Source organism: Lucilia sericata, unplaced genomic scaffold (assembly GCF_015586225.1).
Source record: "Lucilia sericata isolate MDLA Ls3-8-SP2 unplaced genomic scaffold, ASM1558622v1 Contig000405F_arrow, whole genome shotgun sequence".
Classification (NCBI taxonomy): domain Eukaryota; kingdom Metazoa; phylum Arthropoda; class Insecta; order Diptera; family Calliphoridae; genus Lucilia; species Lucilia sericata.
In genome coordinates, this window is record NW_023994423.1 from 177,323 (window position 1) to 191,383 (window position 14,061).

Here is a 14,061-nt window from a genome sequence, read left to right on the forward strand (position 1 = left end):
GTAAATTGTAAATTTTCAATCAAAGTGAAGAATTGATACCATAGCTAATTGACTTCCACCTAATAGGTACCAACAATGTTACAATAATGATGGGTAAAATCACTAGTTCGGGACATACGTCTAGAACTACGGGGTATGGATGGATGTACTTCAATAATAAACAAAAACTTATTTCTCATTATTATAATACAAACATACCTACATATAAAAGCAATGTCAATGTTCATTTTCACTTCAGTTATAATTTGGTCAATAAACCGTGTTGAATATTTAAAGCGGAAGAATATCGGGTTTAAAATTAACGATTTAAATAAACACTTGAATTTGAGAATAATAATTATAAAGTCGAAGGATAAAAAATTATTTACAAGTGAATTTTTTATTATTTTTTATGCAATAAAAATACAACAAAAGTTACAGAAATATTCTTTAAATATGGGATTGATTTGGATCGTATTATCTTCAATAGTTTTTATTATTTGTTTGTATGGATACTTGAAAGTTGTATATGAATGTGTTAGAAAAGTGCGAATAAAAAATACTGAAAATTTATCAAATAAAAAGACGGCAAGTGTTAACAAATGTGTTGAAGAAAAGAATGCTGCAAAAATCAATGTTAATGAATATAAGCAGGCACCAGGTCCATTACCATGGCCTATTTTGGGAAATTTAGCCCTATTAGGTCGTTATGATGTACCGTTTCAGGGATTTACAGAGTTAGCAAAACAATTTGGAAATGTTTATTCATTAACATTGGGTACAACCCGTTGTCTAATTGTTAATAACTTGGATTTAATTCGAGAAGTACTTAATCAGAATGGTAAATATTTTGGTGGTCGGCCAGATTTTTTACGTTTCCATGTTCTTTTTGGCGGTAATAGAAATAACTGTAAGTATAGGTTTATTTTTGGCTTTTCAAATTAAATTATTTCAATACTATTATTCTAATGATTCTCTTGGGATATTATTAGAAAATGAAATAATAAAATGAAACTGGTATAGTTCCTTCTAAATATTGGTATTTAATTATTTTTTATATTTCTTTTAAAATGCTTTAAGAGGAATTTAAAATTTGACTTGTATTAGTTTCATAATTATTTTCGGACTATAAGAATAAAATATAATAACATTTTTGTCTAATATAATAGCTCAAAGAAATTTGTTGGAAATTAAGCAAAATTCGGTATTTTAGATAGCTAAATGAAAGTTGGAAAAGGACTTTGTCATGAGACTAAAACTCATCATTAACCCAACGTACGCTAAGCAAAAAATTGGAGGCAAAGCTTATAAAAAATCAGTTTTTTGAGTGCATTATATTTCTATTACAGTGATATATTCAAATCATAATATAGATTGTAATTCGTAAGCTGTTATATATTAAACCTATTCAATCTACATGGAAAGCATAATCGTGTTTTTGTTACCCCTCTCAAGATGTACATTGCTTAGTATTATAATGATTCCCAAAAATTTAAAGTCTAGTGATGACTACTCGTCAGCTGTACCAAATTCAAAAAAGGTAGATTTAAAATTATTTTTTTTTTTTAATTTAGTATCATTTTGAGACAGTATGATATATCATTTGAATGGGGTTTTAAAGCGGCATACAATGGTATATGAAACATAAATAACCGTGTCCTTATAATTGTAATATTCTATTTAGCACACAGTTACAAAAAATCTTACCAATGATACCAAATATTGTATATTTTCTTTAAGAAAAAACTAAATAAAAAACACCTTTTTTGTAACAGGTTGAGCTCACTTAACACAAATCTTGAAACAGCTCACGAGCGGACATCACAAAACCCTAAATATTTTGGGAAACATCTTATGACATAACAAGGTATATTTTAAGTTGGGTAACTCAAGCTCCATTTTTTGTGAGTCGGTCTAATATATGTGATTATACATAATATTTCCGCGGAATTTTATTAACATCTGACTTCAGCTTTAAATATTTTGGACCAATTTTTGAATTTTCATAAAAGTAATAACACATTAATATTGGAAACACTATTGGAGCTAATTAAAGTTGACTTTTTCAAATTATAGACGAACATTGCACTATGGGCCACAAAGTGATGCTGTGATAGGGGACGTAATATAAATACCAGAAACAGTAACTGTTATATGTTTTATAATAAAACTTAAAATTTAATAATTATTTTTCAAGCCAATTTTTTCCTCAAAACCAAAACTTAATGTTAAGTTTTTTTATTTTTGTTCAAGAAATAACACTGTGTGACACTCAAAAACACTAATTACGCGATATAATGCTTTTTGTAGACCTAGATAAGTTGATCATTTTACCATTTTTAGAATCTTCAATATACCCTAAAAATCGGAAGATATTGGAAAAAACGCTTTTTGTTGACTAGACAGAAAAAAAAATATATCCCAAAATTTTTTTAACCGATTTAATATTTTTCAACTATTTTGAAAAGAGTTTTCTTTGTCCTTTTTAAAAAGTATACGCACTTTTATTTTTTTACGGAAATGTGTAAACTATTTAGATCTAAAAACAATTTTTTATATATATTTTTTTTAATTTTTTTAGGATTCACGATAATTTTTGACCCACACTTTATTACAAAACATATTTTTTATTTTAGCCCATATTTTTATTAATAAAATAAGATATGAAACGTTGAAATCTGATAAAAACTGACAAAAATAGATTTTTTTCGTAAAATCAAAAATTTTCCAAATCTCTCATTTCTAAAGCAAATTATCAAATAATCAAGCAGTGTCGCCAGATGTGGGGATTTCAACTTTTATTTGAGGACAGATTTTCGTGGTTAGGGATTTGGGGATTTTCGTAAAATTTGGGTTTTTTTTAATTTTTCGCTATTTTTGGGGATTTTTATATTTTTTATACTTAAATATTAACAATTATTTTCATTCTAGTTTAGTTTTTTTATATATTGATCTTTTTAAAATATTTCAAACAGGGTTCGCACCTTACCCTCTCCGATTTGGAGAAATTTGGGACACATACTCTTCGATAAATAAATACAAAATTCAATGGTTTAAAGATTTTTCAAAATCGTTAATTTTTAGATTATAACGAAATTTTTTCTCAATTTCTAAATAAATTGTTCGATTTTATTAATCTCGGTCTCAAATTAATAATTATGTGTTCTAGCTTGACAATTTTTGTTTTTAAATTAGGATTTATTATCCTATTCAAAAACATATTCGAGTCAAGTATGTATGTATCAAAAAAGGTATCTTTGATTTTTCTTTTTTGTTCGAAATTTTTAATTTTTTTTTGTTCATCAAAGATAAAAATTTTAAACTGGAGATCCTCATGGTCCTATTTAGATTTTTGTGTATGTTGTCGTTGACATTATAACCTAATTTTAGTAAAGGAATTATAAAAATTAAAAAATACATTTTTAAGATATCTTTGGTCAAGAATTGTTTTTGAATTTGTTATCCTACAATACCGTGCAACAGCATTTATTGGACTTAAACGAGACCATATACACATGATACTAGTGGTCTTATAAAGTAAAACTGCATTTTTAGTTTTTCATTTTCTGATCTTATCTCCTTTTTAAAGTACTTTGAAATTTTAAGGATATAAAAATGTCTTAAAATATTTCTATCAAATAGTTTTGGTCAATATGGGTATCAAATGAAAGAGGACAATCTATGAAAAACAAAACTATATTTTGTTTTTACTTTTCAGGACGAAAAAGTGTAAATAATATCTTCTAAAAATTCATCCTTTATATCCTTGAGAATTTTCAATATATTTTTCTCCAAAAATATATATAAAAATCCACCACCATCAGTGGTGATAGAGGGTATATATAACTTTGTCATTCCGTGTGTAACACCAAGAAATATTCATCTGAGACCCAACAAAGTATATATATTCTGGGTCCTTATCAAATTCTGAGTCGATTTAGCTATGTCCGTCTGTCCGTCCGTCCGTCTGTCTGTCTGTCTGTGTAAAACACGCTCACGTTAAAACGAAACAATATAATTTAACCAAATTCACCCAAAACATTCATTATTATCCGGTACAGTTTGGTATTGAAAATGAGCAAAATCGGTTCACATTGGGAAAAGTTATGAATCAAAATTTAAAACAACCTCGAAAAAAATAAGCATTTTTTACACATTCTGATGTAATTTTCTCGAAAACTATGCAAGATAATTCCATGAAAATCACCATACATTCGTTTCTATACAAGATCTTGATCACTGCTGAAAATTGCCAGAATCGGTCCACAATTTCATATACCTCCCATACAAAAGTACATATTCCCGGAAAATGGGTTTTTTGTTAATAACTTCCGTCAGAATGTTGATATCTTCACAAAATTTTACAAATTGAAATCTTATGTCAATAGAATTCATTCAGAGAAAAAATTTTCTGGATCGGTCCATAACTGGACATAGCTCCCATACAAGGTCCCCTACCGAAAATCACTTAAACGCGCATAACTCATTACTAAATTAAGATATCCATATAAAATTTGGTACAAGTATTGCCCATATGCATAGAAATATTACTGTGAAATTTTTTTTCCGATCGGTCCATAATTGGTCATAGCTCCCATACAAGGTCCCTTCCCGAAAATTACTTAAACACGCATAAATCATTACTTAATTAAGATATCCATATAAAATTTGGCATGAGCATTGCCCATATGCATAGAAATATTACTGTGAAAGTTTTTTCAGATCGGTCCATAACTGGACATAGCTCCCATACAAGGTCCCCTCCCGAAAATCACTTAAACGCGCATAACTCATTACTAAATTAAGATATCCATATAAAATTTGGTACAAGTATTGCCCATATGCATAGAAATATTACTGTGAAATTTTTTTCCGATCGGTCCATAATTGGTCATAGCTCCCATACAAGGTCCCCTCCCGAAAATTACTTAAACACGCATAAATCATTACTTAATTAATATATCCATATGAAATTTGGTACAAGTATTGCATATATACACAGAAACATTACTGTGAAATTTTTTTCCGATCGGTCCATAATTGGTCATAGCTCCCATACAAGGTCCCCTCCCGAAAATCACTTAAACGCGCATAACTCATTATTAAATTAAGATATCCATATAAAATTTGGTACGAGCACTGCCCATATGCATAGAAATATTACTGTGAAATTTTTTTCCGATCGGTCCATAATTGGTCATAGCTCCCATACAAGGTCCCCTCCCGAAAATCACTTAAACGCGCTTAACTCATTATTAAATTAAGATATCCATATAAAATTTGGTACGAGCACTGCCCATATGCATAGAAATATTACTGTGAAAGTTTTTTCCGATCGGTCCATAATTGGTCATAGCTCCCATACAAGGTCCCCTCCCGAAAATCACTTAAACGCGCATAACTCATTACTAAATTAAGATATCCATATAAAATTTGGTATATGTATTGCCCATATGCATAGAAATATTACTAAGAAAGTTTTTTCCGATCGGTGTATAATTGGTCATAGCTCCCATACAAGGTCCCCTCCCGAAAATCACTTAAACGCGCATGACTCATTACTAAATTAAGATATCCATATAAAATTTGGTATAAAAATTGCCCAAATGCATAGAAATATTACTAAGAAAGTTTTTTCCGATCGGTCCATAATTGGTCATAGCTCCCATACAAGGTCCCCTCCTGAAAATCACTTAAACGCACAGATATCATTACTTAATTAAGATATCCATAAAAAAAATTTGGTACATGTATTGCACATATGCACAGAAATATTACTGTGACATTTTTTTCCGATCGGTACATAATTGGTCATAGCTCCCATACAAGGTCACCTCCCGAAAATCACTTAAACGCACATAACTCATTACTAAATTAAGATATCCATATAAAGTTTGGTACAAGTATTGCATATATGCACAGAAATATTACTGTGAAATTGTTTTCCCAGCGGTCTATAACTACTCATAGCTCCCATACAAGGTCCCCTCCCGAAAATCACTTTAAAGTACATAACTCATTACTAAATTAAGATATCCATATAAAGTTTGGAACAAGTATTGCTTATATGGACTGAAATATTACTGAGACATTTTTTTCGGATCGGTCCATAACTGGTCATAGCTCCCATACAAGGTTCCCTCCCAAAAATCACTTAAACGCACATAATTCATTACCAAATATTGATATCCATACATTTAGCAAAATTATTGCTCTTATACACATAAATTACACTATAAAATAGTTTTACGATCGGTCCATATTTGGTCATAGCTCTCATACTAGGTCCCCTCCAGAAAATCAATTAAATGCTCAATATTCATTACCAAATAATGATATAGATACAGAATTTTGAAATTTTGTCTTTATATACATAATTCGTCATAGCTCCCATACAAGGTCCTTTTACGAGAATCTCTTAAACGCACATTACTCATTACCAAATAAAGCTATTGATAAAAAATTTGCCACAGATATTAGTTTTGTATACAAAAATTCTATTTCAAGATTTTTCACGATCGGTTCATAGCATGGGTGCGGTCGGTCCCATACAAGGTTCCCTTCCGAAAATCACTTAAACACACATTACTCATTACTAAATTACGATATAGATACAAGATTTTACTGAAATATAGCTTTTATGTACAGAAATTTAGCTTAAAGAATCTAGGCCCTGCCCCTGAAAGCACTTTAACCGTATTTAACTAGTTGCATTATGAATTTGTGTTGATTATATATATATTTTGAAAATCCTTTAATTTTTCACACACATGCATACATGCAAATTACTAAATATCGCTAAGCGCTATAAAAATATAAAGAAAATTGCGTTTGTAATGTTCAATAAATCTTGGAATTGTATTAGATTTAAGCTGTTTAAATCTTGGGATTTGGCTATTTAAGACATGAGAAAATTATTTCTACAAATATTTGATCAATTAGAAAAGTATTAATAAAGTAGCTGGTGGAGGGTATTTAAGATTCGGCTCAGCCGAATATAGCACTCTAACTTGTTTTCTTTTTAAAGAACATCAAAATGTTGAGGACATAAACATTTAATTAAATGTTTTTATCCTTATATCAATATGGGCATCAAATTAAAGTGGATGATCTCTGAAAATTAAAAAATATACTGTTTTCATTTGAAGGTTCCTTCAAATTTCTAAGAATTTTCAAATAAATATTTTATATGGTTTTTGTTTCTGTTTGTTAGGACGACAAAAATAATTTTAATTTTTTCTGTTCTGATAAATAAAAACTACTATGGATTTTATAATTTCATCCTTTTTATGGAAGAATAACATTTTAAAATGATATTGCCATTTTCAGAGACGTCCTACTTAATGTGACGACCATGAACACAAGGATATAAATATTTGAAAAAAATTAAAAATATTATATCCTTGAAAGTTTAAAGTCCTCCAAAAAGGAAAAGGGATCAGAAAATTGATTATATAGATCATTACTTTCATTCGTATTTGGTTTTGTTACAGTCCAAAAAGTAATGTCCAATATTTTACTCGCATTTATTTCCTTATTTATCAAGAAATAAATTTTTTCATATTAGAGTAATAATATAATTTTTTACGACTTAAGTAATAAAGCTATAGAAACAAATTTTAACCTATATTTATTTAAAAAAATATAATGGAAATTCCCAAGGATATGAAGGATGAAATTTTCAAAGGATATCACTTAAAATTTTTCGTCTTGAAAAATAAAAACAAAAAATACATTTGACTTCCGGAGATTGTCCACTTTCATTTGATACCCACACTGACTTAAACTATTCTGTAAATATATTTTAATAAATTTGTATATCCTTAAAACTTTGAAGTATGTACTTAAAAAAGGAGAAAATATCAGAAAATTAAAAACTGAAAAACAGTATCAGTTTAAATGACCTCTTGTATCATATGTATATGGTCTCGTTCAATTCCAATAAAAAGTGTAAAATTGTATCACGGTGTAACAATACAATTTTTTTTAATAATTTCCAAACTAGAAACGTAACTACATATTAAAAAATCAAGAATAATAAAATCGGATATGTAGTTTAGAAAATATGCGATATTATACTTCATTCTTCAAAAATTTTAGAATTTTGGAGAACTTAATGCAAAAAACGTATATCCAAAATTGCATTTTTTGTTGGAAATTTTAAAAAATTACTTATATTAATATAAACACCAGGAAGATTTTCGGAATAGGTCTTTTAATTAATTTCCTAGAACAAATCATTTTTGTTAAATGCTATCTTTGCCATGTCCGTCTGTGCGTCTGTTGAAATTTTCTGATGACCACAGATATCTTCGGCATCCAAATAATTCAATAATTATGTCAGACATGCTTTCGAGAAGTTTCCTATATATCAACAAAATCCGTCTATAAATAACAGAGATATGAGCAAAAATCAGAAACAACCTCTGAAAATTTCATCATTCTTTACAGTATACTTTCTAGGTACCAACATTTCCAAAATTAACTTTTGCTGCTTAATTAATATATGCATGGCTGTTTTGACCGTATTCCGGGGGCCTATTTGGAATTAAATTTCGATATTGCGCTTTTTAAAAATCAAACAGTGCCTATCAGTGGAAAATATTTGTGTCAGACGGACATAAGAGTTTTTCATGAACAAATTTTGGGGAAAATTTTAGAGAATTAAATTAAAAAATGGGGATTTTTAGGGGACAACATGCTTAATATTGGGGACATGAGTCAAAATTTTTCTGGCAACACTGATTTGAATAATAAAGCTTATATTTGTGTTGCATATCTTACGTTGATATTTTACTTCAGCAAAGAGAGGTTTGGCAAATTTTTGTTTTTACGAAAAAATCTATTTCTGTCAGTACCGTAATGAATTTGGAAATATTTGAGAACTTTAAACTTTGTATTTATACAAAGAATGTGTGTACCAAGTTTCATCAAAATCGGAAAGGGTAAGGTACAAAACGTGTTCGAAAATTTTTGAAATACCCCTAAATATATACATAAATGAAATTTTTGTTAAAATGTGATTATAACAATAGAAAGAAGTAGTTGTGTTATATTCGGGCATGCCGAATCTTAGATAGTATGTGTATTACCATCATCTAAACGTACATACATATCTAGTAAATTTAAAGTTAATTTGAAAGGAGTACTTAAGAATATGATTGTGTATTGATCCTTTCGGAATTCATTATAACGATTAACACATTTATTGGATTAACACAGTACTATATATTGGACCTGAACGAGACCATACATACATTATAATAGATGTCTTATAAAGTGGAACTGCGTCTTCAGGGCCCAAATTATGTCATACGATATCGATCGAAATCATCATTTAGATTCTATTGAGATTTCGATCGATATCGTACGCCGTATATATATGGGTATAGCGCTTTTTTTCCATACAAATTGGCAATTATTGTAGTCGTAGAATGCGCTTGTGAAATATAATTTATTTTGAGAGAGTTTATTTTTATGCTCACATTTTTAGATACTCATTCTCAGTGTTGCCACAACAAAACTTTTTTTCTAACCAAAATTCGAATAAAAAATAACCAAATTAAGAAAAAAGTAAACAAAATTATTTTTATTTGTTTTATGTTTACATTTGGACATTAAAATAACAAATTCATTTTCTGAAGTGGAACTTGTAACTTTGTTAAATTTCGTCGCTAAACTGGTATTATGAAGACAGTTATGAGCGTTAAAGTAATTTTCTGTAGGGGATCTTATATGAGACGTATGGACCAATTCTCATAAAATCTGACAGAGATATTTTAGTTCCTTTAAAACTTGATTATGTTGAATTTTGTTCCTATATTGCAGTACGTTATGAGCTTTAAAGTCATTTTCTGAGGAGACTTTTTATGAGGGATAGAGTCAATTATATACCGATCCTCATAAACTTTGACAAATACATTTCCAAAAAAACTTTTTCATATTGAATTTCATCGCTATACATCCTTTTTTAAGCAATATAGTAATTTTCTGAATAGGGCATAATATGGGGGCTAGGTGAAATTGTTGACCGATATTTCGCAAGCAAACTGGGTCAACTAAAAATATTTTGGCAAAATATTTCAGTTTTACATTCATAACTTCAGCAATATTTGTAAACGTAATCTATCCAAATTATCCGACAAATTGACCAAAATTTAGAATTTAAGACGGTAAAATGAAAACAAGTATACAACATCATCTAGAAAATGTAAATGAAGAACTAAAAGTCATGGTGAGATATTTAGTAGAAGTCAAAGGTCATGAGTATCAAATCTTTGCATATATCGCGATTATTGTTCGTCGTACGAGATTAGATGTTATTACAACTTTTGTAGCCAATACTATTTAATTTTCCTTAGCTGTGTTACTTAAAATATCAGTTGATTAATACTTTAAAAATATTGTGATACTATTCTTGCATCAATTAGCAGAAAATACTTTATTAATTCTTATTAAATCATTTATCTTAGAGTTTCGGCAAATTAGCACAGTATCTGTTTATGCAAAATTTCAAATAGGTATAGAAGTTGCAATTATACTTTAAATTAAATTTGGAGGACATAATCTACTAAGTACGTAGACTATTCCCACCAAATTCCATAAAAATCGAAATGCGAAATACAGTCTACTTCGTTTTTTCATATAAGTACCGCGAGTTCTTTACATAAAAAGTTCCAATAGAAATATTAACGGAAGGACGGACGAGTTTGAATCGACCCAAAAAGCGATTTTAAGTTCATGGATGCACCAAAAGGAGAGAGAGGATCCATTATTCACGGTGTTAGATTGGCTAGTGTAAATAAAATAATATTACGGTGTTGTTATGATTTAAATCAACATATTTAATATGTGGAAAATGCATAGGTACTTTTGCTAAATCCTAAACCAATTAAGATATCGAAAAATACCTTTGTGCATATAAGTATAACCAGTAGATGTACAAATTGCAGTAATAAAAAAAATTCGAATAGTAAAAAAAATTCTACATATTACCAAAATTCAAAACAGGGACGATATGTATATTTACATAGTTGATTTAAAACTAGAGATAAAAGAAGGTTTTTTTAATTTTATTTTTAGAATAAAAGCAAACAGCATTTAGTTCAATTGTTTGCAAAAAATAACCAAAACGAAAAAATAATTCACATGTACACATGCAAAATAAAAATAACCAGTTTTGGTTAATAATAACCAAAGTGGCAACACTGCTCATTCTCTCAACAGCGTTACCATACTTTCAAAACATTTTCATACATTTTATAAACAAAACCATGTAAATGGCTACGAACGTTACAGTCGTGTTCTGTTTCATCATTTATGGATATAAAAAATTATTAAAATATTACTACTAAATATTTTTCTTCAATATGGGTATCAAATGAAAGAGAACAATATAAGGAAATCAAAACTATTTTGTGTTTTTTACTTTTAGGGACGAAAAAGGGCAAATGATGTCCTATATTTTTTTCTTAAAAAATATATGTTGAAACCTTATGTATTCTTTATCGCAGACTTAAATTTTATTCCTATTGCTTTTTCAGTTAAGCCACTAAAAAATTATATTATTACTCTAATATACATATGTCCTGAATGATAAAAACAAAAAATAGATTTGATTTCTGGAGGCTGTCCTTTTTACTTGATACAGTAAATTTATTTTAATAAATTTTTATATCCTTAAAACTTAAAGCCCTTTAAAAAAGAGAGAAAATATCAGAAAATAAAAAAATCTGAAAAAGCAGTTCCACACTAAATGTCCTCTTGTACCATGTGTATAATGTCCCGTTCAATAAAATAAGAAATGTAAAATTGTATCACGGTGTTATAAGAAGTCATTTCTCTAAATATATTATGTAAGACGATGTTTTCAAGAATAGATAATTTTTATTTTTTGACCAATAAAATAAAAATAGATTTTTATTTTTCAATGAAAATATAAAAATCAAAAATTGTGTAGGTATTTTTTTTGTTTTAATTTCTTATCTCAATGTCTGGTTATATTTTATCGTAAGGTTAAATTGACAGTTTTTATACAAAAATTATTTTTTTAACCGGCAGAATATCTACCTATTTTATTTTTATTATAAAAAATTTTAATACAAAAAATCTAAATCAAAAAATACCAGTAGGAAAACGAAAAAGCCCCAGGGTGTCCCCTTTTATAGGTTCTCACTTACTCCGGGCTTTACATGCTTAATTTCATGTTTCTAGTTAGAAAACTCTATTGAAGATTGAGGAGCATATATTGAGTTTGTGCTGATGATGTCTGTAACGTATTATAATACTGGTCCTACACCTTTAAGTATACCAATCGTCTTAGAATTATTTTCTGAGTCGATTAAGTTATGCCTGACCGTCCGTCCATGTATAATTTGTAATCAAAATACAGGTTGCAATTTTGAAGATAATTAAATGAAATTTGATATATGATCTTCTGTTGTACCAGGACAAAGGGACAATGGTTAACATCGGTTCATTATTTAACTTAGCCCCCATATTTTATGAGTTCTTGGGGGAAGCACCCATATAAAGCATCATTTATAAAAGTAGTTTTTTGACAATAAATTGCTTAAATATATCAGAGGCGAGGTACAAATGAAATGAAAATTAAATCACATTTTACTCTCACAACTAGTGTAGCGTATTATATGGTCGGCCTCGCCCGACTATAATTTCTTACTTGTTTGTTTATTATTTTTATCTCTGCATGCACCATAAATCTCAATTTTTAATGAAATTTTCAGAGGTTGTCTCAGATTTTTGCTCTTATCTCACTGTTGTCAGATTTTATGATTTGTCGTCATTTTAACGATTTTCGAAAATGTCAAAATTTGATTTTTCAAAATAGGATATTTTTTACTAATTTTCATACATATATTTTATAATTATTTTATCTATAATTTGAAATAAACTCGATACATACATATTTACAATATCCAATGAAAACTAAAAATTGTAATGTTTTAGAATATGTTCATTAATGCTCTGATATACGATTGTCAGATTTTACAACGTTGTCAGTAAAATGTGCAGAAAATGTCCAACAATCGTGTGAACTTCCAATTTTTCTTTTGCAACGTTGTCAGAAAAAGCATTACTGACAATATTGCAAGATAAAATTTGTAAATTGATACCGTTGTTAGACATTTTATGCACATTTTACCGTCAACGTTGTAAGATCTAACAACCGTGTATACATAGCTTTAGAGTGCATCTAGAATTATTCTTTGGGTTGTAAAACTATGTCTTACAAAAAATTAAGCTGATAGGATACCGTTAACAGGCTTTGAAGTTTCCAAGTGCATTTACAAGGGAAAAATATCGATTTTTTATTAATTAAATTTGCGCTTTTTGTAAAGGAATCGTAATGTGCACAGAATAAGCTTTTCACAAAAATATAAAACACAAAATTTGCTTGAAAAATTTAAAAGTTATTGCAATTCCCTAGGCCATTAAAAAAAATTAATTTTTTTGGGATATATGTATCTAAAAAACAGTTTGTTACTTAAAATGTACCTATTTTTTGTCCTTATAAGATAACTTGTTCTCAGTTATGGTCAAAAAAGTTAGATTTTTTCAACTTTGTTGAACAAATTTAAAATTTTTAGGAGATCTCAAGGGGATTTATGGACAATAGATAAGGCTTTAAATGGTAAAAAATTAGATCAATATTTCTTACAGTTTAGCTGTACCTGCGATTTGAACTCGGCGGATTTCGGAAAAATCGCATTTTTTTAATATTTTAGAGAATATGTATTAATTCTTTACTGTTGTACATTTTAAATAAAGTATTTTCAGAGTATTATAAGCTGTGGTGTTCAAAGGTAAAATTTCGCGATTTTTGGGAATTCTCAGTGTACCACATCGAAATTATATTTATTTGTTGGCCATAATTACCAAAACTGACTGGAATTCATCATATATAACCCTTTGAGGCACTTGGGAACAATTTAACACCAAATTTCAAAAATTCGTCAAAACACTATCTATTTGAATAATGCTCTATATAATTAGAGGAATAACTGAAATAAAACAAGTAAGAGTGCTATATTCGGCTGTGCCGAATCTTATACCCCATAC

General features: G+C 28.6%; 1 protein-coding gene across 1 annotated transcript in view; it reads left to right on the forward strand.

Moving 5' to 3' along the window:
• The first annotated feature begins 242 nt into the window (after positions 1–242).
• LOC119604575 (cytochrome P450 307a1-like) overlaps positions 243–14,061 on the forward strand; it is a 31,532-nt gene continuing 17,713 nt past the window's right edge. The window contains exon 1 of the mRNA XM_037957270.1: positions 243–889. Coding sequence (XP_037813198.1) covers positions 436–889 — 454 coding nt within the window. The 5' untranslated portion in view covers positions 243–435. The remainder of the gene's footprint in view (positions 890–14,061) is intronic.